Source organism: Meriones unguiculatus, chromosome 10 (genome assembly GCF_030254825.1).
Source record: "Meriones unguiculatus strain TT.TT164.6M chromosome 10, Bangor_MerUng_6.1, whole genome shotgun sequence".
Taxonomy (NCBI): Eukaryota; Metazoa; Chordata; class Mammalia; order Rodentia; family Muridae; genus Meriones; species Meriones unguiculatus.
This window is the reverse complement of record NC_083358.1, coordinates 35,023,946-35,050,238: the sequence shown is the minus strand read 5'-3', so window position 1 is coordinate 35,050,238 and position 26,293 is coordinate 35,023,946. Positions and strand designations below refer to the sequence as shown.

Sequence of the window (26,293 nt, the reverse complement as noted above, 5' to 3'; positions counted from 1 at the left end):
GAAACCCTGTCTTGAAAACCTGGAAAAAAAAAAGTAAAAAGAAAAAGAAAATCTTAAACTTTTATGTGTATTGCAGAATTCTGAGTGGAGGCTTGTGTTCTAAGTGGCAGGACTATGGCATTTAAAATACCATTTTACCTTGCTGGATGACTTGTTTAACCATTTATATATAGGTAACTAGCAATATCAAGTGATATACAGGGGTAAATTAAGACTTCAAAATGAGTGTAAATTTTAGTGAATTATTTGGAGCTCTGTATGCTGTCTGCTTGTTGGCATATTTTAAAATCTCAATTATTAGCGTTCTTATATCTACCACCCTTCTCCACAATGGTCTCTTTCAAACCCCCAGCACTAAGTAGGTGAGAAAGGATGTTAGAGGGGAAAGGAGGCATAGGTCTCTTTAAACTATTTCATGCTGATTAGGGTCCTTAGGGTCCTTGGGGCCAGTTCAATCTTCCAGGGTATCTCCAACGTCTTCTTATTGTCAAACTGCAACAACAGCAACCAGGAGCAGCAGCCGGGAGCAGCTGCTGCCTTCTTCCTCAGGGCCCCTGGGTTCTGCCATTTATTCCCTCTCCTGAGTCCCCAGAATTAAACTGTCTGCAGCTGGCAAAGATCACTCCCCTGCTAGTGCCCAAGACAATCATAGTTAGCATCTGTGGACAAACTGAAGCAGACCTATATTCCACACCTGAGATTAAAACAAGAACATATTCTCATAACAGCTGGGTTTTTAAGAAACCAAAACTCTTACTACATCTGCCTACTTTGAAGATATCTTTTTATTATCTCATTGTATATCTACCACTTAAAAAAAAAACAGCTTAGCATCCATCAGCAGGGTTGTAAAATGTAGCAGAACACTTACTCTTGGCATAATCTAGTTGTTTCTGCAGTGGGCAAAGGTCTAATCTGTGTCCTACAAAGTTCAGCAAGCACCAAGGCAAATACGGTGAACTGGTAGACCACAAAACTCTTTCCATAGAGGACATTTTGGGAAAATTCACACTGCTGTCCCTAAGTGCCCTGAACATTGCTCTGTCCTTCTTTAACAACTGCTGTGTGGTCTAGCTCTGCTTTCTTTTTCTAAAAAAGACCAAGAACCCAATACTTAAAACAACCTTGTTATCGCCTTTGCAGATTTGGAAGCTGTTTCTCTCTCTTTCTCTCACACACACAAACACACACACACCACACCACACCACACCACACACACCATCAGTACTCTATCCGCTAAACTCACCCCTCTCAAGCCAAAATAAGAGCTAGCTCCAGTTATGGAAGAACACACAGATCCGCACTTTCCTGTCTAGCGTATGTGTCAGAGGCAAAACTGCATTACAACAGGAGTACGTAAGTTCCTCGTATTGTCCTCTGGCTGCTGTTGTCACATTTCCTTTCCATGTCACAGATCTCTTTATTTAAAAAAAAAGGGAGGGGAGGACAGAAAGAAAGAGAGAAAGAAAGAAAGAAAGAAAGAAAGAAAGAAAGAAAGAAAGAAAGAAAGAAAGAAAGAAAAGGAACCACGGTCTCTTCATTCTCCATCTGGCAAAGGAAAGAGTGTATTCTTTGTTCCACGACCTCACAAACAGTGTGACTTTCAGCCTCTTGGAAATGGTTGGGGCAGTAGGGAATTAAACTGATATATTTGGATCGTGGTGCAGAACTGGAATTTATGGTGTTTTAAGTTTAGTATTCTTGGTTTTGTTATATTTATTTTGGATTTGTAGTTCTTTCACACATGGAGCTCCTGACTGCTTTACTCATTTTGTTTTATTTTATGGTACTGGGAATTTTACCCAGGGTTTCACGTATTCAAGGCAAGGGTTCTACCTCTGAATTACATATATCCCCACCACTTTTTACCCTATTTTAAGAAAGAATATTGCTAAGCTGACAAGATTGGCCTCAGACTTCCAGCTCTCCTGCCTCAGTGTCAGAGTAGCTAAGATCAAAGATGTATGCCACCATGCCTGGGTCCAATGGCTTTATGACATTTAAATATTTTAGTACAGCGCTGCTGTTTGAATATAACTCAGAAATGCATCCCAACAGCCTATCAGGCAGTATGGCCACACCCTAGCACAGACTCTAATAATCCAGGCCTTGCCTTATTCTGTGTCTTACTCCTCTATGACTTCTCTGAACTGCCCCACACAAAGCTTGGTTCGTGGTTTTGGGTCATTTTGTCCCTGGAATTGCAGGTGTCTGGGTAGTTCAGAAGCAATTCTCATTTCTCTGTTTTTTGTTTTGTTTTGTTTTAAAATTCATGGAAACTTTTGTTATTATTGTAAACATGCTATTAGAATATCTTCAGGGCTGGAGTGATGGCTCCAGAGGTTAAGAACGCTCACTGTTCTTCCAGAGGTCCTGAGTTCAATTCCTAGCAACTACATGGTGGCTCATAACCATCTATAGAAAGATCTGGTGTGCAGGCAGAATGTTGTATAAGTAATAAATAAATCTTAAAAAAATATCTTCAATGCTGAGTAAATCTAAGCCAAGACTTACTGCCCAAGAATATGGTGTTAGTTTTAATACCCAGTATGTCCACAGAAATGCATCTTATGTAAACATTATAGACTCTACTTGTACAAATCTAGCCTGAAGAGGATCCCCACACAGAGGGTCTCTAGGCTGTGTAGTAGAGCCTGTTGCTTCTCCACTGCAAACATGTTCAGCATCTTACTAGTTTAAATACTGTGGGTAGTTATGATACAATGGTAAATACTTATACATACAAAAACATGTATAAACAGCTTCATTGTGACCTTACAGGATTATAGTTATATACTTTGTCCATTGCTGAGCACAGTGTTATGCTGTATGTGCCTGAATGTTTGTATAATTCATTTAAATATCCAAAGACCTTGAAACTACTTGTAATTTTAAAACAGGTGTTTTCAGAAAAACCCCAATTTCACAACTTCCCTTAAATACACATCACCCACATGTGTGTCCTAACAAAGCAACTTTGTTCTGGAACTTGACAGAATTCAGAAGTTTGTAAATTATTGGTAGACATGAGTGTTATACAAAGTATCAGATTTTCCCAATTACCACCTGCTTATCTGTGTGGAGATTACTTCAGCTTCTCTAAATCTATGTTATCACTGGAGAATAAGGATAATAACACCTTTTTGCAGGGTTGTAAAAATTTAATAAGGCTACTTATGTGGCAAGCCTTCATTAAGGCTCTTCCACTTTATTTCCCACCTCATCTGGCGGTTTTCTTCCATTGGGAAGAAAGCACCAGCTGATGTTGTTAAGAGTTTTTTGTTTGTTTGTTTTTGCATTTTTCTCTCTGAAGATTCAGAAAAGGAATCCTAAGAACCAGTCTCCTGTTTGTTAGAGCTGACGTAGCAATGCTTTTGTTTTCTAAGACAAAAAGAAAAGAAAGACAATGGCAGTATCATCATTTAGCAGTCTTCCCCTTCTTACTCACTAGTGACTGGGGAGGAGAGGTGCCTGATGTAGTTACGAAACAATGAACAAACTAGTTTTACTGGTGTTCAGTGTCAGTGGGAGGCCTGGGCCTGGCTGTGGGATAGATGTGCCGCATGCACTGAGGAGTTTTTCCTGGATCTTGTGTACAGTTTAAGGCTCGGAAAGAGGTGGGGAGCATAAAAAGAAAACAAAGTATGAAGCTGGGAAACAGGACAGCAAACCTTTTAATGGACAGGCTAGGAGACAAAGTCAGGCATGTTGAAAACTGGAGACTCTAAACGGAGAGGAGGGGAGCTGTAGCGCAGTGGACTTGGGGATGTATTCTCACGGCCTGCCTTTTTCCTGGAGTTCAGACTAAACTGTTGCTGGCTACCACTGAAGACCTGTTGGCAATCTAAAACTTTCTTATAACGTTTTGCTAAAGATTTAATGAACGTTGGTGTTTTAAGACCCATTTTCTTCTTTGAATTGCATACCATGCAAGCATAATAAATTTTACTCGGTTAGGACAGAGGGGCTTTTCAGTAACTTTGACTTGCAGTTTGTTGTTCTGGGTATAGTAAGAGATATGGAGACCTCTGGTGGCCTGGTTGGTTTTTCCACCTTGAAGAATTAGATGCTCAGCAGAGACTTCTGATTAGAAAAGACCTTAGAGATTATAGTCAAAATTGTTCATTGGGGTAGTTGGGCTAAGATTTTTAAACCCCATGTATAATTGTACTTAACCTACAGGATTACAGTGATGTAGTATTCTATCTTATTAAGGTATGGATTTTCTTCAGAGAAGAGGGGGTCCTAATAATCTTGTCTGAAATATTATAAGTGCTGAAAGATTATATTCAATATGTAATTAAACCTTCGTGGTTTAGAAAAAAATACTTATAAGTGGGAGAGGAGAATGGGAAAAGTGATGGCTACATGACATAAGCACCTCAGAACCCTAGCACTGGTGAGGGGAAACAGAGATAAGCAGACACCTGAGGAGCTCTTTAGCCAGTCTAGACAGCCAGAGAGCTCTGGGTTCACCTCTGGCCTCCACACACGTGTGCGCATACAAGCACATACACAGTTATGCACACGCCACCATAGACACACAGGAAAATGAAAACAAAACAAAGCAACAACAACCGAAACCAGGACAGGAGTGGGGGCTGTCCCTGACTCTTTGTCTTACTTGTGGGACACTTTCCCTCCTACTGGGTTGCCTCTTCGAGCCTTGATGTGACGTTATGGGCCTGGTCATTTTGTAGCTTGGTATGCCATGTCTGTTTGAGATCCCTGGGAGGCCTTCTCTTTGCTGAGGGGAGGCAGAGGGTGTTGGATCTGGGGGAGAGGTGGAGGAGAGGCTGAGGGGAAACAAAAGAAGGGAAAACTGTGGTCAGGATGTAATAATGGGAGAAGAATAAAAGAGAAAGAAGGAAAAAGAAAGAAAGCAAGGGCAGAACAAGTCAGGGGTCAGTGTCAGGTGGAGAATAAAGTGAAGTTAAAAATTATAAAGAAAAAAAGAAAAAAAAAAGCAACTGACCAAAAGCTAGAAAGCCAGTTCTTAAATTTAGTGTTTTTAAGTAGGAAAGAAGACAAACCATAGTTTTTAATCAAATAACTGAAGTAAGTTGACATTGAAATGGGCAGAATAGATAATATTATAAAAGACTTTTTTTTTATTACAAAAAAGGGGGAGGGAGGCCATTTTCATATAAGATAGGAATGAAGAAAATCCAGCTCTGAGCAGGGGATGTTAGGCACTGCTACGCCGCAAATTCCACGATTCTAGGCATCAGTTTTCTTCAGTAGGACAGCAAGGCTGGTAGGTGACCGTGGCCTTCTTTGCAGAGGTGGGGAGGCAGTTTAGCAGAGTTAACAGCCAGGGTCCCGTGTACCAAATCCATGTCCAGCGTCCCTTCCATGACATGGAACGTGTGCTCTAGGGAGACCAGGATTACGGTGTGTTGTTTGGCTATCTAATCTGTCGTGCCTGGGACTAAGGATTGCTGTGGAGAGATATGTTTGTCTTTCAGTTTATGCCTGTTCAAGCGCCAAGTGATGAAGAAAAGAACGATCCTGTTCTTTTTGCCAGTAGAATTCGGAATTTAATGGCAGAGTAAGTATGCCCTGGAGATTCTAACCGATCAATAATTTGAAAGTTATTGGCAGATGTCACTTAATGCCGTGTACAGCTCTCCCCCTCCCCTCTGTGGTTCTCATTCGCCCACTCATTTGGTAAGTAAAATGATGCGCTAAGGTTCACCCTCAGTGAAATAATATACAAGGGCTTCTCAGGTGCCTCCTCAATTGATAGAAGTGTGTCTCAGGTAGAAAAGCCAGCTAGTGTCTTCCACGGGTGCTGGCCTGTCACTGCAGAGCCCTGGGTGCTTTCAAGCACTCTTTCTGAGGCTGGTTTTCCATCTCCTGCACTGCCCAAGGCCGGGTACGTCAGAGGCATTAATATAGCATCAAATAGGAAGCATCAAATAATATAACATAGCATCAAAAAGGAAGAGGCTTGCATGTAGAAAAGGAAAGCAGTTATCCCCATGAGAGGATGGCTATAATAGCATTTAGAAACTGTCCAACTTGCCGTAAATATTTCCTGCACTTCAGCGAGTTTTTACTGGCCAGTGTTTTGATTAGATAAATTGCCCAACTCGTAAGAAAAGAATGTGTTTTTCTTTACCACCACCGAGGCAGCCTCAGGGCCCTCCAGGTGCCACATGCTTCTGCTAGCCCTGCTTGGAGGTTTGGGACTAGTAGATACACAGACTCCCTGACCTCCCCCCACCTTAATAAAAATTCAACAGAAAATGAATTTGACTTTGCCCTGGCTAGTTTTATGCTAACTTGACACAAGCTAGAGTCATTTGTGAAGAGGGACACTCAGTTGAGAAAATGCTGTCATGAGATTTGCCTGTAACCACGTCTGTAGTATGTTTTTCATCATTCCTTTTTGGCGGGAGGATTTTCCAAATTGTTTTATTTTTTCAAATTATAATATACATATTTTACATATAATAGACATAATTTACCTTTCTACCCTCCCAAGTCCTCCTATATAACCTTCTTTCTTGCTTTTAAATGCATGGCCTCATTTTTCATTAGTTATTGTTAGGAGAGAGAGAGAGAGAGAGTGTGTGTGTGTGTGTGTGTGTGTGTGGTGTGTTCCTAACTACATACATATAAACACTAGTCTGAATGTTACTTGTGTGTATGTTTTCAGCACTGACCACTGGTATTGGCTAACCAGTTGGTGTGCTCTTCCCTGAGGAAGACTGTGTCTCCCACCCTCAGCTCGCCTCAGTTAGGTGGGAATTTTCTTAATTACTGATTGATGCGGGAGGGTCCAGCTCACTGTGGGTGGTGGTACCTCCAGGCTGGTGGTCCTGGGAGCTGTAAGAAGACAGGTTGAGCAAGCCTTGAGGAGCGAGCAGGCCAGTTAGCAGCAGTCCCCCATGGTGTCTGCATCAGCTCTTGCCTCCAGGTTCCTGTCCTGCTTGACTTCCCTCAGTGATGCACCATTACCTGGAAGCATAAAAAAATACACCCTTTCTTCCCTGGCTTTTCGTCGTGATGTTTTATCACAGCAATAGGAACCCTAACCAAGGCCAGATTTTGAATCCTCCACACGTACACAGGTCTTACTCCACAGCAGAATAAATTTACTTTCAAAATAGGATACATGTTTATTGAAATAAATTGCTATGGACTATACTTAGGTGTGCTTATTTTATTTAGTTTCTAAACCAGCTGCAAAATTTGTTTTTATAGTTTTTTTTTTCACAATGTTAAAAGCAAATTCTAAACAGTCTATGTTTAGAAATGAGGAAATAAATATTAGGATGGGAAAAGGTTTGTATCATATCTTGGCTTTCCAAAGCATACCTAAAAACAAAGAAGGAATTTGTTCAAAATCAGCTCTTTTCCTACATTGTGAGTGGAACAAAAAATGGCCTCACATAAAGAGTAAGAGAACAAGTCACCCACCCCTGAGCTCCTTTACCTAACATATAAAATGGGAATTAAAATTATTGCTCTGTCTTTCATGTGGTTTTTATTATAATAAAATGGGAACGTCAATGATAAAGCCTCCTGAAAATGTGCCGGCTCAGCTGAGCTCTCAGGAGGTGGAGGGTGAGGATGAGGAGCACAGCGGATGGCCTTCCCACCAAGTGGTGCGTAGTCACATCAATCCGCCATTGATGCACAGCAGCCCAGAGGTGAGGAAGGCAATGGGCACCAGTTACTAGGGATTCCCTCCCTCCACGTCATGAGATGGTGACACGGTGAGACTCAAACCCGTGTTTCCCATCACCAGAGCCCACACCACTGTTATGCTGTATGATATATAATACCAACAACAAACTATTGTTTTTCCAGTTAGAACACAAAATGCCAATTTTCAGCTCTACAGATGCCTACAGGTAGAAAGAGTTTAAGTGAGTGAAACTGGGAAATAGAGTGGAATGAAAGAAGAATAAATAGTCTGGGGAGTCATTTATGTCTTTCCAGTGACGGTTGGCTACTCACCAGCTCAGGGCTGGTGAACAGTCATGAGTGTGCCATTAAACAGTTTCTTCTTCTTGCCTTTAGAGCTTTGGGAATACCAGTAACGGACCATACCTACGAAGACTGCAGGCTGATGATCTCAGCGGGACAGCTAACGCTGCCTATGGAGGCTGGGCTGGTAGAATTTACTAAGATTAGCCGGAAACTCAAGTAAGTCCATTTTAAGATCGATAGAGCCTCCTACATGTTCAAAAGTGAAATCCTATCTCTGCCTTCTCTTATTTTATTACTGTTCAGCTCTAGTTTTGCGTGGTGTTTAGCACGAAAGCCAGAATGGTGAATTTATTTTCAATTTTGTTTGTTTTGTTCTGTTTTTTGAGACAGGGTTTCTCTGTGTAGTCTTGGCTGTCCTGGACTCGCTTTGTAGACCAGGCTGGCCTCAAACTTGCAGAGATCCATCTGCCTCTGCCTCCCCAGAAGTAGGATTCCAGGCCTATGGGCCACTGTGCTGAGCTGTCTTCTATTTTTTTAAGTCTGGTTTTGTTTTATCAGGAGCTAACACAGTGATGTCTGTATGACTTAGTCACACTAAGAAGCAAGAGTTATCAAGGTGTATTCATGCAGATCACCTGTTGCTCAGAAATACTCCCGGGAGCAGGTAGTGAGTGCTGTCGCCTGTTTGTAAGACGGTAGGCACCGTGGATGAGACTGGCATGTGCTGGTCAGAACCTCACGTGTGAAAAACTGAAATAGTGAGAAGTCTAACTGTCACTGATCGTTAAATACTTACCCTACATCTGCCTTTTAAATGGTGTGTTTCTGTGTGTGCATGTGCATACACCTGAACACGTCTCCACATGCATTCATGCCACAACACATGCATGGAAGTCAGAAGACTACTTGCAGGAGTCAGTGGTCTCTTTCCACCATGATTTTCACCATGCAGAGATTGAATTCAGGTCAGCAGGCTTGATGGGAGGCACCTTTTCCTGATGAGCCATGTTGGCAGCAGCCTTTCCGCCTTCACATACTGTTTTTGTTTTTGTTAGTTTGAGTTGCCTATTTGTTGTCTTGTTGTTGTTGTTAAAGCAAAAACTGCCTCCCTTGTGCAATTTTTATCTAATTTGAATCATTTGATAATTCACTTGCCTATTTGGTATAAAAGGTATGACCTTCACATTCCTCTTCAATTAGACTTAATTCTGTTCTTATTCTTTCTAAAAATTTTCAGAATTTATTGGCTTAATATGTGTTGGCATCCTCTCTAGGCAGTTACTGTAAAACTAGTTATTCTTTCAAAGCCTGATGTGAAAATACGTTTTGATAAATTATGTAGAAAATATTATTTCAGTCTTCTAGATGACAATAAAATTTTGCTGTTGTTTTCGCACTGCATCCACAGTATTCCATACATTTGAAAAGTGACGTAGAGAGTCATTAAAATTGCTGGTAGAAGTGTGTGTTAGATCACACACGTATTTAATTCTTCAAAGACAAGAGGCTATTGATAGGAGCAGAGTGCACTTTCCAGTATTCTATTATTCTGACTTTTGATAACTCTTATCAGAGGAATTATGTATGGTCTAGTGAATCACCCTATTATACTGTTTTGTGAACTTTGAGTTATCGCCTGAAAGCTTTTGAAAGAAATAAATACAGTTTCTTTCATAACAACTCAATAAGCAACAGTTGACTTTCCAATAAGGTTATGTTAAAATTCATGGATCACTTCTTGTTCCACCACACAGCTCTTATTTACTTTTCTTTCCTTCCAATATTTGGGGTTTTTTTTGTCACTTTTAAAAAATTTAAAAATACTTTTAAAAATTAAATGCTCACATACAAGTTTGATGCATTCTTTCAAATACTTATTTTCACTTCTATTTTAAATTTAACATAAAATATTTTCCCTTAGACAGATTGATAAAATAACACTCATAAAATATCCTCATGACTTGAAAGAACTAATAACTTGTACTTACAATTCTTCATTTAGGTTGGACTGGGACAGCATTCGTAAGCAGTTGGACGAATTTGCATCTATTGCCAGTTCCTCAAAAGGAGGCAGAATTGGAATTGAAGAGTTTGCAGAATATTTAAAGTTACCTGTTTCAGATGTCTTAAGACAACTCTTTGCACTCTTTGACAGGGTATGTTGAAACTTATCTCTAACGTTTTACTCAGCCTGTCCCTGCAGCCCGCAAGGCAGACATTGACAGACTTAACAAGCCAATGTGAGAAGAGCCAGTGTAGTTTTATGTCGTGATTTTATTTTTCTTAGCATGAATAATAAATGTAGTTATTAATACATACAACATTAAATCTTGTATATTAATTTAAATATCTATCCAGAAGCTAAAACTGACACATCTGCAGTATAGAACTGGAAACGTTTATGTAATTGGGAAAAATCGTTAAACTAACGAAGAATTTGAACATTGGTGACATGGATGGTGGCATACTGTTCTGGACATTTCAGGGCTGCTTCCAAAAGTAAATGAAGACCAAATGGGTTTTATTTATAGATTAAAGTGCCTGACAGAGTTCAACTGAACCCTTCACTGTTTGTAAATATGTAAGGGTGTGCAATTAGTTAACAGGCTCCTCAATCAAGTTTCTTTAGGAAAAAAATTTCCAACATTTCAATTTTCTTTAAAAAAATTTATGTAACTGTATGAGGTGTTAATGTGAACTCTTTTGGTTATAGTTCTGAGTTAGCACATGTGTAGAAGACGGTAACTTCCTGTTACATTTGAGACAAGAAGTCTTAAAATATATAGTCTAAAAATATATAAAAATAATAATTCTCTTGTAGCTATCCATTTGTAGTTAAGCCCCTTTCCACCTTTAGTCGTTAATCTGCTGTCCATCCACTCATTATGCATATTCAAGATGCCATATAAATGGAATGAATCATATAATATTAAAATCCTAACTCCAGCTTCTTTCACATAGCATTAATATATTTCAGATTCAGCCCTTGTGTTGAATGTATCAATAACTATTTGATCTAGTCCATTTATCTATTTCTCAGCTGAGGAGTATTTGCTTTGTGTCCAGTTGGTGCAGTTTAAACACGCCCTTCTGCCTTCCGGCCTCCATGGTTCACACCTTAGGGATTGTTCTCTGGGTTTCAACTTTCTTCACCAATCCTCCATTAGCATTTTCTTCAGAGTTAGTTTGGTTTTTTTTGGTTGATGTTGTTTTGGTTTGGTTTTGTATTTGTGTTTTGCCCAGAGTCTGTTTAATTGGGAGAGAGCTTAAAGGGGGCTTATTCCCCTTGTTTAATTCTAGCATCCTCAGTTACCTATTCCCACCAAGAAAAGATGTTTTTCAAGGAGATTCCACTGAGGACAGACAGAGCAGGTTTCCCGGAGCCCTAGCTCTCTCCCTACTGCTCCCCACTTGTTCCCCACTCCTCCAGCATGGTTATCTTCCTAGTGATTTGATCTGTGATCTTGTAGAATCAACTAGTCTTTAGCATGATACAGGTCACCAACCTTTTTCTGTATGCAGTCCCTGTGCATCTCTTCTGGGCTTGCTTCATCATTCAAATAGCATGCCTTCCTACATGAAATAGCATATTAATGCCATGGTGTGCTTAAAGCATAATGATGATTTATGGTGAGGGAGAAAAATTTTTGGATGCAAATATGTAAATCAGTAAAATGGAGGTGTTTTTTGCTTTATAACCATGATCTCCAACTACAGATTCCCATCCTTCCACTGCTCCCAACACCCCTCCCTCACTCCCCTCTCTCCCAGATCCACTCCTCCTTATGTTTCCCTTTAGAATAAGGCAGGCTTCATGGTGATATCAACTGAACATGGCATAACAGCATACAATAAGACTAGGCTCAAACCCTCATGTCAAGGCTGGAGGAGGCAACCCAGTACAAGGAAAGGGGTCTTAAGAGTAAGCAAAAGAGTCACAGACATGCTTTTTCCACTCCCTGCAAGCTAAACAATTTTGGCATGTATTCAGGGGACCTAGCACAGGCCCATGCGGGCTCCTTGTTTGCAGCTCCAGTCTCTGTGAACCCCTGTGAGCCCTGCTTAAGTTGATTGCGTGGGCCAGGTTCTCCTGGTGTCCTGGACTCCTCTGGCTTCTACAGTTTTTCCTCCCTTTTTCCACTGGGTTCCCTACGCTTGGTCCAATGTTTGGCTGTGTTTGGCTGTGGGTCTCTGATTCTGCTCTCATTAGCTGCTGGAAGAAGCATCTCTAATGATGATTGGCTAGGCACCGTTCTATGAGTGTAGCGGAATATTGTCAGTGTGGTTTTACCATGGGTCTCTGAGCCATTCAGCTTCTGGTTGCTGGCCACCCAGACAGTGTAGGGCATGGCCTCCTTGTGGCATGGGCCGCAAGTGAGACCAGTCGCTGTTTGGCCACTCTCACAAGCTCTGAGCTTCTCTCTCTTTTTTTAAACCTTGGGGAGCAGCTTTTATCGACAGGTTGTCTCCAAAAGCTATGTGCTGTCAGTTGCCCAAGTTGCCTCCAAGATGCCTCCAGGGCTGTATTTGGAGAAGGGATACAAATTGCCTATTTCAAGGCCCAAGTCTTTCACCTCCAGTACAGCTTGACTTGGAAACTTTGGTACCTTACCCTTTTGATGGGTTTTGTTATTTTCCCCTCCAGCTACAGCTACTTTGTAACAACCAGGGATGACCAGGTGAAGGAATCATGAGTAGGGAGAAGGATTCACAAGAAAACAGGAATGTGGCCTATCAAAAGCCCCTCTGTCCTGCCTCATCCTTCACTGGTTGCATTTTTCTTTGTGTTGGATCACACCCTTCTGAATTAGGTGAGGGGCTTCCACTGCCAGCCAAGGACTCAGCCCCAAGGCCATGAGATGAGCTAGTCCAAACTTGGGCACATCCCTGGCTCACAAAAGTTTGAAATGATCAGTCTGAAATATTTTGCCACCCCTGTACATTTTGCTGTCTTCCCATCCAGCTCAGGGACTGCAATTTCTGGAGCAGCAGTGGGGTATGTGACAGGAATTTCAAACTTGATGCCAAACTCATATTTGAGGAAGTCATGGATGTATCAGCATTTTCCAAACCACCCTTCCTTGTTGGACTCCAGTAGGAACCAATCATTATCTGAATTCTTGTTGTTCTCCACATACCGGATAAAGAACTGGTATTTCTCCTTTCGTCGCTGCACCAACAATTCCCGATCTTGAGGTCCAGTGTTAGTCTTCAGCACCAGGATCTCAGACAGGACTTTCCTGGTGGCCTTGTCTGCCGTCTTGGAGCAGGGCCTTCTGTGATATTTGAGCCACAGTGAAAGTTCTGTGACATTTTTATAGCAACTTTCAGTGTGGCTCAAAAACCGTGCAAGTGGTTTCCAGTGAGGCTTCACTAGCTGACAGGAAGGGATGTGGCAGTAGTGACGTACGAACAGGAAAGGAGACGAGGACATGGGGAAGCATGTGACACAGGGACGGGGGCAGCTACAGCACCTCTTTAGACATCATCAGGATCTTTTCATCAACTTTAAGTAAAATTTGTTGAAATTGCCCTGCACTTAGGTGTCAAACTACCGTACCTGGAGATTATAGGACTGTTCTGGCTTTTGACTGGTGACAGCTACCAACAGCTGTGCCATTTCGGTGTCACAGGAAGATTGGGGAGTGAGAAAAGGAGCTAAAAGCGGGGATTAAAATAATCACTAGTCAGACAGATTGAGTCACTCTGACTGAGAGAAGACAGTTTGCCCGAGGCATAAATAATGATACTGGTGAGAACTGGAGCCTTTTTTGCCAATCACATTTCTCTCTGGACTAGTTCAGTAGATTTTGTGGTGGTGTTTGTTTTTTGTTTTTCTTTCTTTCTTTCCTATGAGAATTGGCTTCCATTTCCTTTTGTAGTGTGGAATACACCGTGTCACTAATGCAAACATGAAATCTTCCTCCTGGGCTCCTTGTGCAGTGTATGAGTTTGATTTGACTGCCTGTTCATGACCCTTCAGTATGCCTGCATTATTATTATTACTGTAGCACAATACTTTCCTGGTTAGCCCTTCTCCTTCTGCTTTGTAGACCAGTTCCGCCCTCCTTGCAGTCTTTCTTAGTGCTACAGGCACTGACTTCTGATCTCCTTATATTTACCTGAGGGCTTCCTTTCAGACAATAAAGTTAACTATACACAAAAACTCATTAAGCATTAGTCATTTTGAAAATCTATTTATAAAACAGTAAAATGTCTAGGATACAATTTAATTTTAAAAAATTCAAAATGTTGATATATATATGTATACTATTATCTCAATTTTATACTAAAAGTAAAAGAAAATATGACAGGTCCCGAAATTTGAGCCATATACAGGATTAACTTGGATATGGAGAACTCTATATAGTGATATGTATGGCTTAGTGATACATGGCTTCAGGCTCATGCAAAGTCATAGTATGAGATGAGGACTTTCAAATTTCATTTCCCTCAAAACTGTGGAGAGGAGTTTTCCTACACAGATGTCTTGAAAGAAGAGACAAAGAAATGGAAGGCTGACCCAGGGGTCATCTAGCAGATGGTGTGCATACAGGGAGCCACGGATTAAATCAGGAGTAGGGCAGGTGCAGCTGTCCTGATGGCGAAGCTGGGGAAGGGCTCCATAGAAACACAGGTTTCACTCATCCTTACAGCCATAAATGCTCTTCTCTGTACTTGGCTGTCAGTACAGACTGTGAGCTGGTCTTCTGTCTGCCATGCATTGGGAGAGAAAATAGTGTGGAGAATTAGACTACTGTATTAACTACTCTGCCTGCCTGCCTGTCTGTCCATATCTCCATCTCCTCACCCCACCCCTCTGTGCGTGTATGTGTGTGTTTGATACAGGTGCAGGTCTGTGCCTGTGAACATTTTCTTTTTTTTAAAGCTGAGTTATGTAATTGTTGCCAGACCTTGTGCACACACTCACGCATGCCAGTCCTGTTTTCTCACCCTAGGGAAATGATTGAGCTGGGAACATTTGATAGGCGAGCAAGGAAGTACAGCGGCTTCAGGTGTGTTCCACTTGTTTATACTCACGAGTATTTAACTGAATTCTTCAAATCAAAGGTTTGCTGAAAATTAAATGGCCAGATAAGTCTGAAGCATGGTTTAGAACAAAGGCCTCTCACTGTTTTATAGTAATAATTTGGTATAAATTAAGCATTTGCTAGCACATTTGAAGGAACTTAAGAGAATTTAATGAGATCAGGAAATAATACTGCCTAAATAAGGAACAATTATGGAGTAGTCATTTCCACAGAGACAACGACATCTTGCCAAGACTATAACAACAGTTTGCATTTCATCCTCTGCAAGCACCTCTGTTAATGTCCTCCTACAGTTTAATTTCTTTCTTCCTCTCTCTCTTTTTAATGTTTTAGGGTGTCTTGGTTGCATGTATGTCCTTGTACCACAGGTACACCCCGAAGAGGTCATCAGATCCCCTGGAGCTAGAGTTACAGATGGCTGTGAGCCACCTTGTGGGTTCTAGGAATTAAACCAGGGTCTTCTGGAAGAGCCGCCAGTGCTCTTCACCTCTGATCCACTTCTCTGCCCTCCTCCCCTAGTCTGAAGTAGTAACATACCAATCATCGTCACAGACACAAAGCAAAGGATGAGAGTACTTGATTTCTAATTCTTGGGTAGAGTCTGACATGAGCTCAGTATCTAAGTAGCCAATACTATTCACAGGCCATTGACTAGTAACTTTTAGATGGTTACTATTTTCCTTCTTTAAAAGAAAAGAAATTGACAAGTGTCATTTTCATTTCTGCTGTTTAGTGCTGAGTTCTTCTGGCATCAGAATGCCCTCTGTTTAAGTATTATACAGGAAGGGTTTGTGTATCCTTTAGCACTCTGGCAACACAGCCTTCCTGGTTATTGTAAAGTTCCGTAGATCTTTTATTATTGTTTCATTCTGTGGAATGAATGTGTTTCTTTATCCGGAGTTCTTCTCGTCTGCCCTGTTCTTGGTGTGAGTCCAATAATAGCAAACATCCTGGCCTGCCCCTTGCTGTTAGAGGCATGGTGCCGTGGTTCAAGGGTTTCGTTCCTGATGAAAGCTAGACACCTTAAATGGTTGCAGAGAGAATAGGAAATTCCCGTCTTTTAAATTTCCAAGTCAGTTTTGATTAAGTAATATAATGTTCCAAAGCTCATGTGAGAAGAGCCCATCTTGATTTCAAGTCCAGTTACTCAGTCTTTGTTCCATGAAACTCACTTCATAATTTACATGCCATCATTTGAAGAAAAAGGCTAAAACTTCTGGGTGGGATAGTTGAACTTTCCTACTCAATTGTCTTTGAAAGTTTGGCAGTCCTGTATGCCTGAGCATTTCTTTCCAATTCTTAGGCTGACTTGGCTCTCTCATTTCATCTACAAACATGTACCTAGACATAAGAATTATGCATGGGTACCTGGGGGTCTAGTTTTGGAAATAGAAGAGGGCCTGCAGCAATCCACACTTCCTCACTGCAGCAAGTGAGCAATTCTGGGCTCCCCCGAGACCAGAGGAAAGCAAAAACAGGCTTCATAAAGAAAAGATTGTGTTCGACCAATTTCATGCCCTCCCTGGACAGAGTGAGGGTCCCACGTAAGAGAAAACTTGATACTGTCTACATGAACTCTAGGAAGGCTTTTGATTTCATCTAATACGACATTCTGATCAACAAGTTATTGCCAAATTCAAAATGTCTATTCCACATCATGTTGCAGGAGCTAAAGTCACACCTGACAGAAAGATTTTACCTTAGATGGAAGTTGGGAATTCTTAGTTACTATAGACTCAGCCCCTCCCTGTGACCTTGAAATCCTACTTGGAGGAGTAATGTACTGAGCACATATGCATAAACATAGGGTTAAGAGTTAGTAATAGGTCTTTCACATTACGAAAACCAGGTTCAAAGTACAGAAAATTAAACACACACACACACAACATAAAGAGGTGTAGGTGCCAGAAGAAAACTGAACTAAGGAATGCCGCTGCTGTCACGGTTACCTGACACATGAAGATCCAGATGAGTACACGTAGAGAACCCAAGACCATTGGTATCAAATTAGTAGCCGCTCTCTTCATTTTGTACTAAGCTGCTGGGCCAAGAGAAGAAGTTCCACCTATGGCTGCAGAGCTGGCTTATTGCACCATGGAGACTAGAAGTTTCATGTTCTTTTTGCTGCAAACTGTTCCTGTGGATTTAAAAAAAAAATTACTCTCTTGGGGCATGTTTTACAAGTGTATTATTTCACAAATACAGTTCACTGTAGTTTCCCCCTCAATTTATTTACCAAATTATGCAACCATCACCATCAATCAGTTTTAGCACATTTCTATCAACCCCATGTGATTCCATGTGTCATTAACTATAATTTTTTGTTCCATGCTTTTTTTCCTAGAACCTAGGCTGCCACTAATCTGCTTTCTGTCTTTATACATTTGGGTTTTCTGGACATTTCACATTACTAGAATGTCACAACATCTAGTTCCTTCTGTCTGGTTTCTTTAGTTAACACAGTTTGAGATTCATCCATGTAGTGATTAATTCCATTTTGTTTATGAATGGCATTTGTTTATATCAAATATCCATCCACCAAAGATATTCAGGTTGTTTTCATTTTGGGCTCTTAGAAATAATATTATGAATAGTGCTGTGTATCATTGTTTTTCTCTTAAGTTCAGTAATGTTTTTCCCCAGGTTGGAACTACGTTTTCCATTAAGTGTGACCTGTTCTATCCTTTTCCTTCAGGCTTCTGCAGTGATGTTTCCTCCCACATAGTAACTCAGGTTGTTATAAATGTTCTTGTAAATAACCGTAGAACATTAAATGGTCCATTGAAGAACAGACCCATTCATCTAATAACAGCATTTTATTCTATGATGACTTATAACAAACTGCTGTTCAGATAATCTCCTTCTTTACACAAAATAAATGAGAGGAATTTAAAGTGTAGCAAAGTAACAAAACAACATGTAAAATGAGGTACATTGTATATGAAACTAGCTGCTATCAGGTTAATTTGCAGCATTAAAAAAAATCTAGAAAGATTGCTCAGTGGTTAAGAGCACTGGTTGCTCTTCCAGGGGACCCAGGTTTTATTCCCAGCACCTGCAGGGTGGCCCACAACTGAACTCCAGGGTCAGGAGAGCTGACATCCTCTTTTGGCCTCCATGGGCTCTGCATGCCATGAGGTACAAAGACATACATGCAGATAGAACACCCATTCACATAAAATAAAATAAAAATAAATTAAAATAAAACATAAAAAGCAAAGCCCCCCCCCCCCCCTTTTAAAGCCTCTGTCTCTTTAACAGGCTTCTGTGAATATATTTCAGTCTGTGTGAGACACTGTGAGTTCCATGAGTCTCTGAAAAGGAAGGTGATCTTTTCTGGGTCCTTTCCCCTATACAGCTATGGATGACGTTTTGTCCTTGGGTGTTCGTAGAAGTAATTTCATTGTGTCCATGAGAAATAAGGCTAGTTATTGGGTATGACTAAAAAGAGATAGAATGTTGGAGACACTGTTCCCATATCCAGTAAGTAAATAAATAATGTTAGTTGGGTGTGGTGGCTTCTACCTGTAATCCCAGTATTCCAGGGCTGAAGCAGGAGGTTTGAAATTTCAAGGCTTTCTTGGGCTGTATGGTGAGGGAGGGAGAGGTTGAGAGTCTCTAGCTACCATTCTCTCCCAAATAGCTAGTACATTCGTTGTCCTAGAATCGTACAGTTGCATGGTAATTTTACATCTCTTCTCTTCTTGACTTCACTCTGACCTATGGGTGATTCGGCAGTAGTGTGTCAGATGGACTCTGTCCAAAGTCCTTTCCAGTCCAGTTCTGATTTGTTTCTTTCTCTTCATTTTCACTCTTATGAACACTCTTATCACCCCTTGAGTACCTAGCATCCCTTGGTTTTCCTGTGTCTATACTACACTATCCTCTTGTATACTTGGAGAACAACTCCGCCAGTAGCCAGGCATATGCTCTGTCTCTTCCGTAGATTATGCTCTCCTTTCCTTTGTCTCAGAAGAATTCATCACTCCCTTGGCAACTCTGCTAGCTTGGTAGTACAATATGAAAGACATTTCCTGCACAGTCTTCAGTATGTGCTAACTTTTACGCGGTTTTCTTTATCTGGAATATGTTTTTGTCTTTATGAAACTGTAATACCAACCTATGATCTGTGAAATTATAATGGTTGAGTATTAGTAACAGAAATATGCAAATGGACACAAGCTTATACTCACAGTCAGGCCTTATGATCTACTTGATTTTGAGCGCAGCAGAATCCTGTCTTATTTACCTTTATATCGTAGCCACCTAGCACATGTCCAAACTCCTAAGAAATTAGATTGAATCATTGTGAAGCAGGCAGGAAAGATAATCTTATTATCATTTTTTTTCAGATTTGAAATCAGAACCTTTCCCCAGGTACTCAGTGAGAAAATTGTGTGTGTATATGTCTCTGTGTGTGTCTGTATATGTTTATGTATGTGTGTGTGTGCACACACAGGCATGTAGAGCCAGAGGTTGATGTTGATATCTCTCTCGGTTACTCTGTACTTTACTTTTTTGAGGCAGCGATTCCCACTGAGTCTGAAACTCACAGATTTGGCCAGGCTGGTTGGCCAGGAAGCCCCAGGATTTCACTGTCACTGCCTCCTCAGAGCTAGGTTACAGTATATGCTTTGGCACTTGGCTTTTTATGTGGGTTCAAGGGATCCAAACTGAGGTCCCTGTGTTCACTCCACAAACACTTTACTAGCTCAGCTATCTCCCTAGTTCTTAAATGACATAATCATCTAGCCATTGAGTCCTAGCCATCTTTCTCCGAAGGCACCAACAGAACTTTCAAAGACCTATAGAGAACTTCTGAATGCAGTGTATCAAAGGTAGGATTTCTCAGAGATCTGAGACCAACCTGTCACACACTGACTTATGAAAATGCTTGCTAAAAATATTATGATCAAATCTCAAGAATTCAGTATTGAAGAAAAACCGACGAGGAAGCCCCACAGATTAATGGGAATGGTAGAAGAACTGTACCTGTTAACTTTAGAGAAATAACAAGGAGTGCTATGAACAACCATATTCCACCCATCTGGATAACTTAGACAAAATGGAGAAATTTTAAAAAATATGTGGCCTGCCATGACTGAATCATGAAGACTCAGGAGAATCTGTGAAGACGTCAGTTTCTTTTTCTTTTAATGACCCAATGAACCAGCCTCTTTTAAATAATATTTTACTTAATTTGTAATTGTGTGTCTGTGTTTGTGTTTATGTGCACATGCCTACAGTGCCCACAGAGGCCAGAAAGAGGTATCTGATCCCCTGAAGATGGAGTTAAAGGAGATTGTGAGTCACCAAATATAACTGATGGAAGCCAAACTTAGTTCTCTGAAAGAACAGATGTGCTCTTAACTGCTGAGCCATATCTTTAGCCCCAAAAATGTAAGTTTGAAGCTAAATCAGTACTTCTTTACAAGAAAGACCCAGGCCATAGGGCTTCACTGATGAATCCCTGCAAACATTTAAATAACAATTAATACCAAAGGCTGGAGAGATGGTTCAGCAGTCAAGTGTGTTCTGTTCTTGCAAAGGATGAATTCTCTTCCAACACCCACATCAGCAGCTCAGAGATGCCTGTGACTATAGCACTGTGGGATCTGTAAAGACATATGTATTTATAGTATTTTTAACCTCAAAAAAAAATTCCAAAAGTATTAATGATGGACCCCTTAGCTGACCTCCAGCATCAGAACTTCTGAGGGTAGGATCTGGAGACCTTGACTAAAGAAGATCCTCTTCCAAGTTTTTCTTAAGAACTGGAATCTGGAAGAAAGGGGAATATCTGCTTCAAATGCCCAAGAATTCTTCCATTCTACCCTTACAATAGTCTTTGGTAAAGAGGTTGTTAATTTTCAGCTGCTCATCTTCTCCCATGAGAAAAAATTTACATCCTATTTTGGACATAAATTTCAAGAAGCAATGCCATAGAAACATAGCTTCATATTTTCCATTTAAAATGGTACTCGAATGTGAGATATCTAGCCACATGGAAAAATAACTTTATTGAGGCCCGTGAAAATATGACAGGTGCTAGGACCCAACGGAATGCAGCAACTTCAGTTGGAGGTGAAGCATCTCCTCATGGGTGTGGCACAGTTTTAGGCAGGTACAGAAAAGCCAGTTCTACCACCTGTGTGGACTCTATTGCTGCTCTCTCCAAACCCTCTCCGGGATTTTAGCAGCGTTCACACCTGCTCACTAACCTGCAAGCATGTTTCTTGCAAAGGCGATCCTGGAAGGGGCAGATCGGGGTCTTGGGGAGGCTCTTGGAGGCCTTCTTGGAGGAGGAGGAAGAGGAGGAGGAAGAGGAGGGGGAGGTCAGCGAAGAGGAGGAGGAGGCCACATCGGAGGGATCATTGGAGGAATTGTCAATTTTATCAGCGAGGCTGCGGCAGTTCAGTATACCCCAGAGCCGCCTCCCCCGCAGCACTTGCATTTTACCACTGTGGAGGCCTCAGAAAGCGAGGAAGTCAGGCGGTTTCGGCAACAATTTGCACAGCTGGCTGGACCCGACATGGAGGTGGGTGCCACCGACCTGATGAAGATTCTCAACAAAATCCTTTCTAAGCATAAGGATCTGAAGACAGAGGGCTTCAGCCTTGAGACCTGCAGGAGCATTGTGTCTCTCATGGACAGCGACACGACAGGGAAGCTGGGCTTTGAGGAGTTTAAGTACTTCTGGAACAACATCAAGAAATGGCAGTGTGTTTTTAAGCAGTACGACCCTAGTCATACCGGCTCTCTCAAAGGCTCCCAGCTGCACGGGGCCCTGAAGGCGGCAGGCTTCCAGCTAAATGAGCAACTCTACCGAATGATTGTCCGACGGTATGCTGACGAGGATGGCGCTATGGATTTTAACAACTTCATCAGTTGCCTGGTTCGGATGGATGCCATGTTTCGCGCCTTCAGGGCTCTGGATCGTGACGCGGATGGCCGGATTAAGGTGTCCATCCGAGAGTGGCTGCAGCTGACCATGTATTCCTGAAGTGGATGCGGAGAGGTAGAGAGAGAGAGGCCCTCCCTGGAGGACCGGACTGCAGAAAGCCTTGCTGTGGGGGAACAGCGCTATCCCACCCATCAGTTTTCCTGGTGGGCGCTTTTATAATGCTGCAGATTCTACACTTTACTGCTTAATTAAAACCGATTTTGGATAAAAAGTGTTCTGAGCGGTTTGTGTATCAGTTTTTTTTTTTTTTTTTTTTTTTTTTGAAAGACGCTATACCTTCTGTGGAGAGACGTGTGTATGTGTTGGACAGATCTTGGTTGTCTTTGAAAGGTTGTCTTTGCATTGCTTACAATCATGGAATAACTCAAGAAGGCATCAGGAGGTAGATTTGAAAAGCTGAGAACGAAGGTTAAACTAGTCTTCATACTATGAAACAGAACGCTCTCCAGAGAACTTACTTTATTGTACAGAAATAGATCCAAAAATGTGATATTAAGCAGTTTTATGTGGGGGTTATCGTTTTATAAAAGATATAGAGCACCTATGTGAAAGCCTAGAGTCCCTTGTCTGTATTCTAGTAAGACAAATGGAGCACTTTTCTTTTGGTATGTTTGTAAAGAGTCAAGGGCCCTGAGGAATAAAAGGACATACCTGTTGTTCAGAGTGTCTTTGGCCACCTAAATGGATCAAGATGATCACTCGGTGTTTACTTCGTACAAAGTCAGGCACACCCAGGTGGTGCTAGTGGTGCTAGCAAGCTCTTGTCCTGTCTTGCCCTACCTTAGAGTAAGGAAAATTCTTTTGCTTAGGTTTGGAAACAACAGGCCCGGAGAAAAGTTAAAAAAGAAAAAAGAACAGGACAAAACACGTCTTTAGCAATCAGTGACACGGAATATGAAACAACATAGACAATAATATTGCCGACTTTTACCGCAGTGGTCTGAGGCCCTGGCTGCAATTAAGCATTGCAGGGAGAATCCTTTAGCAATGAGCAACTGACTCTTACTCCAGATGAAATGAGCTCTTCAGAACTCTCCCTGCCTTAAGCTCCTCGGGTCATGCTAATGAGCAGCCAAGCTGACAGTCTTAAGTGCTTTAGATTATGCCTGTCTCCCCGTGTTTTTCAAATCTGTCTTAGCCGCAACAGCCAAGAGAGAGTCAGTGCTGCCTTCATTCAAGAAAGGGGAAAATTGGAATAGTGAGAACCTGCCATCCTATGACCGAGTTAAGCATGTCTTTTGGGTGTGTAGCTTGTAACCTGATTTTATTATTTTGGCACAAGCTATTTGTTTCAGCTGAGCAGGCAAAACCCAGGACCCGTGAATGTCAGAGTAGACTCCCCAGAGAGGCTCTGTTGCAAGCCTCCGTTCACCTGTTTCCTACCCTTCGGTGTTTTCCCTCTCTACTATATTTAGTACATTTCTCCTGTCTTAGGCCACTTTGGAGAATCCTTCTGAGATCTAAACTGAATTATTTTTTTCTTTTTTAACTCACTTAGAAGAAAGTTGTAACTATGGGAACGATGGAGGTCTGGAGGTCTGGAGCTCCAGTCTGAAAGCCCCAGTGATGCTGGAAGGGGTTGGCATTTGGCCTCTGTGTATACAATCGCCACCATCATGTAGTATTTATGAAACACTACACACGTGATTTTGAACTAAGCCCAGCACAGAGATCACATCTGCTTTCTCCAAGACTAGTAATTTAACATGGTCTGATAGCTCACGTGGGCCAGCTGTGGGTATATAAGCACAAGGCTGCCGCCAGCAACCCCACATTTATATCAGCCTCAGTACTGCAGAATAAGCCCAGGAATACATCAGATACAGGAGCAGGGGAGCAGCCAGGAAAGGGAGAAAGCTGCCAAGGTGTCTGTCGGGACTCAGAATATTTTTCTAATTTGATTTCCACATTGTGGCTGTGGAAAGGACAATGTAGAGCTTGTAATGTAATGTAGAGCTCCAGATTTCATCATAAATGTCTTACAAAAGTTGAGGCTGTCATCACATACTAGAAGGGGCATTAAGTATTCCCTTCATTCCTCCAGCTAAGGGAATACCTATTTTCATGATTCTCCTCTAACATGCATGTTAAAACCACCCATAAACCACCCACGTTTCTCCCCTGTTGTTATCTACGTTCATGTAACATGTATCCCGGTCACCAGTGTGGATACTAGGAAAAAGAATCCAAATTCTAGACTGTCCCAAGTAGACAGAACTGTGGTTCATGTATAGAACCAACAGCTCGAACAGTGACTGAGGTTCTTAGTTTTTATTCAATAATTAATATTTAAAGCCGTACTTTCAGGGTTATGGAAAGAAAGTATTAATTCACAACTTTAAAAAAATGTAACTGTTTGTTGAGCATGGAGCCACACATCTATGATCATCATGCTTGGGACAAAGGCCTGGAGTCAGGATTTCAAGTCAGTGCTTGACTATGTCGTTAGCTTGAGACTAGCCTTGGTTACATGAGACCCTGTCTTAACCCCTGTAGCCCCTAGGCAAATATTGCCCATTTCTGAATGGAAAAACCACTTATTCCCTGTGAATAAGTCTTCTGCTTCATCCACCCCATTGTCAGTGAAAGTCCAACATTAAAGAATGCAGTCAAGGTGGTAAACTGAGAATAATAGCAAGAAGAGCATATGAAATTGTACTGCCTGCAAATTTACATTTTAAAACCTCATAGAGTTTTGAAAATAACTGTATCTTGATTGTAGCCACTAGATTCTATAACCTATAAAAGCATAGAAAGAAAGTGCGTGCCGCATATCAGAGGGCAAGAAACTTCCACAAACATTCATAATTTGTATATTGTTGAAGGTCAGTTAGAATAAGAAAGAAGGGGAGTTAGTCTGATGGGGAAAGGATAGGAGCTCCACAAGGACCAAATATATCTGGGCACAGGGTCTTTTCTGAGACTGACATTCAACCAAGGACCATGTATGGATATAACCTAGAACCTCCACTCAGATGTAGCCCGTGGTAGCTCAGTAACCAATTGGTTTCCCAAAGTGAGGGGAACAAGGACTATTTCTAACAGGAACTCAATAACTGGCTCTTTGGTCTCCCCAACCCCGAAGGGAGGAGCAGTCCTGTTAGGCCACAGAGGAGGGCTTTGCAGCCAGTCCTGAAGATACCTGATAAAACAGGGTCAGATGAATGGGGAGGAGGTTCCCCCCTATCAGTGGACTTGGAAAGGGGCACGGTGAAGATGAGGGAGGGAGGGAGGGACTGGGAGGGAATGAGGGATCGGGACACGGCTGGGATACAGAGTTAATAAAATGTAACTGATAAAAAAATAATAATAATAAAATTAAAACAATGAAAAAAAAAAGAATATCCAGAATAACTGGAACTCTTCTCCTTGACTTCTTTGATGGTGGAGTCATATAATGTCTTAATAGTATTTCTTAGGAGTATGGTGTGCTGTTCATTACAGGTGGAGACTTATTGCAGACAAGTAGATTTTATTTTATGGGACTGTTTTGAATGTTACTCAGAGAGCATTGATTATCGCCCATCCACAGAGATGATATCAATTATAACACGAAAAAAAGGGAAAAAATTCTTGGCAATTAGTCCTTGTAATATGTGTATTCAAAGTTGTTCTGAAATGTTGCAAATCTCAAAACCTTATAAAAAATCTGATTCTAAATGAAAAATATGTTAAATCAATTAAGTTGTGAGACAGCCTTGAAGAGCTAATGGATGAGAATCAGGCCATTTATTCCCCCTGAGATTTTATTTATTTAATTTATTATTTTATTTATTACAATTTATTCACTTTGTATCTCAGCTGTATCCCCTTCCCTCATCCTCTCCCAATCTTGCCCTCCCTTTCTCTTCTCCCGTGCCCCTTCCCCAGTCCAGTGGTAGGGCAGGTCCTCCTCCCCTTCCATATGACCCTAGCCTATCAGGTCTCATCAGGACTGGCTGCATTGTCTTCCTCTGTGGCCTGGTAAGGCTGCCCCCAACACACACAGGGGGAGGTGAACAAAGAGCCAGCCGCTGAATTCATGTCAGAGACAGCCCTTGTTCCTCTTACTAGGGAACCCACTTGAACACTGAGCTGCCACGGGCTACATCTGTGCAAGGGTTCTAAATTATCTCCATGAATGGTCCTTGGTTGGAGTATCAGTCTAAGAAAAGACCCCTGTGTCTAGATATTTTTTTTTTTATTCTGTTGCTCTCCTTTTGGCGCTCTTGTCCCCTCCAGGTCTTTCTGTCTCCTCCTTTCATAAGATTCCCTGCACTCTGCCCAAAGTTTGGCTATGAGTCTCAGCATCTGCTTTAATATCCTGCTGGGTAGTCTTTCAGAGGCCCTCTGT

General features: G+C 41.5%; 2 protein-coding genes and 1 pseudogene across 3 annotated transcripts in view; 2 read left to right on the top strand and 1 right to left on the bottom strand.

The window, feature by feature from the left end:
* Window positions 1-26,293, top strand: part of Lpcat2 (lysophosphatidylcholine acyltransferase 2) — a 60,102-nt gene that overhangs the window by 21,689 nt on the left and 12,120 nt on the right. For both annotated transcript variants that reach the window (XM_060392222.1, XM_060392223.1), the window contains exons 9-11: window positions 5,469-5,551; window positions 8,035-8,160; window positions 9,947-10,100. In XM_060392222.1, coding sequence (XP_060248205.1) covers window positions 5,469-5,551; window positions 8,035-8,160; window positions 9,947-10,100 — 363 coding nt within the window. The remainder of the gene's footprint in view (window positions 1-5,468; window positions 5,552-8,034; window positions 8,161-9,946; window positions 10,101-26,293) is intronic.
* LOC110545182 (ubiquitin-fold modifier-conjugating enzyme 1-like) lies at window positions 12,708-13,564 on the bottom strand (annotated as a pseudogene).
* Capns2 (calpain small subunit 2) lies at window positions 19,297-22,134 on the top strand. The gene has a single exon (XM_021631103.2). It carries the CDS (start codon window positions 21,226-21,228, stop codon window positions 21,997-21,999), a length of 774 nt encoding a protein of 257 aa, XP_021486778.1. The 5' UTR covers window positions 19,297-21,225; the 3' UTR covers window positions 22,000-22,134.

Coding starts and splice junctions, on each gene's coding strand:
- Capns2 (XM_021631103.2), top strand. CDS start 21,226: ATGTTTCTTGCAAAGGCGATCCTGGAAGGGGCAGATCGGGGTCTTGGG.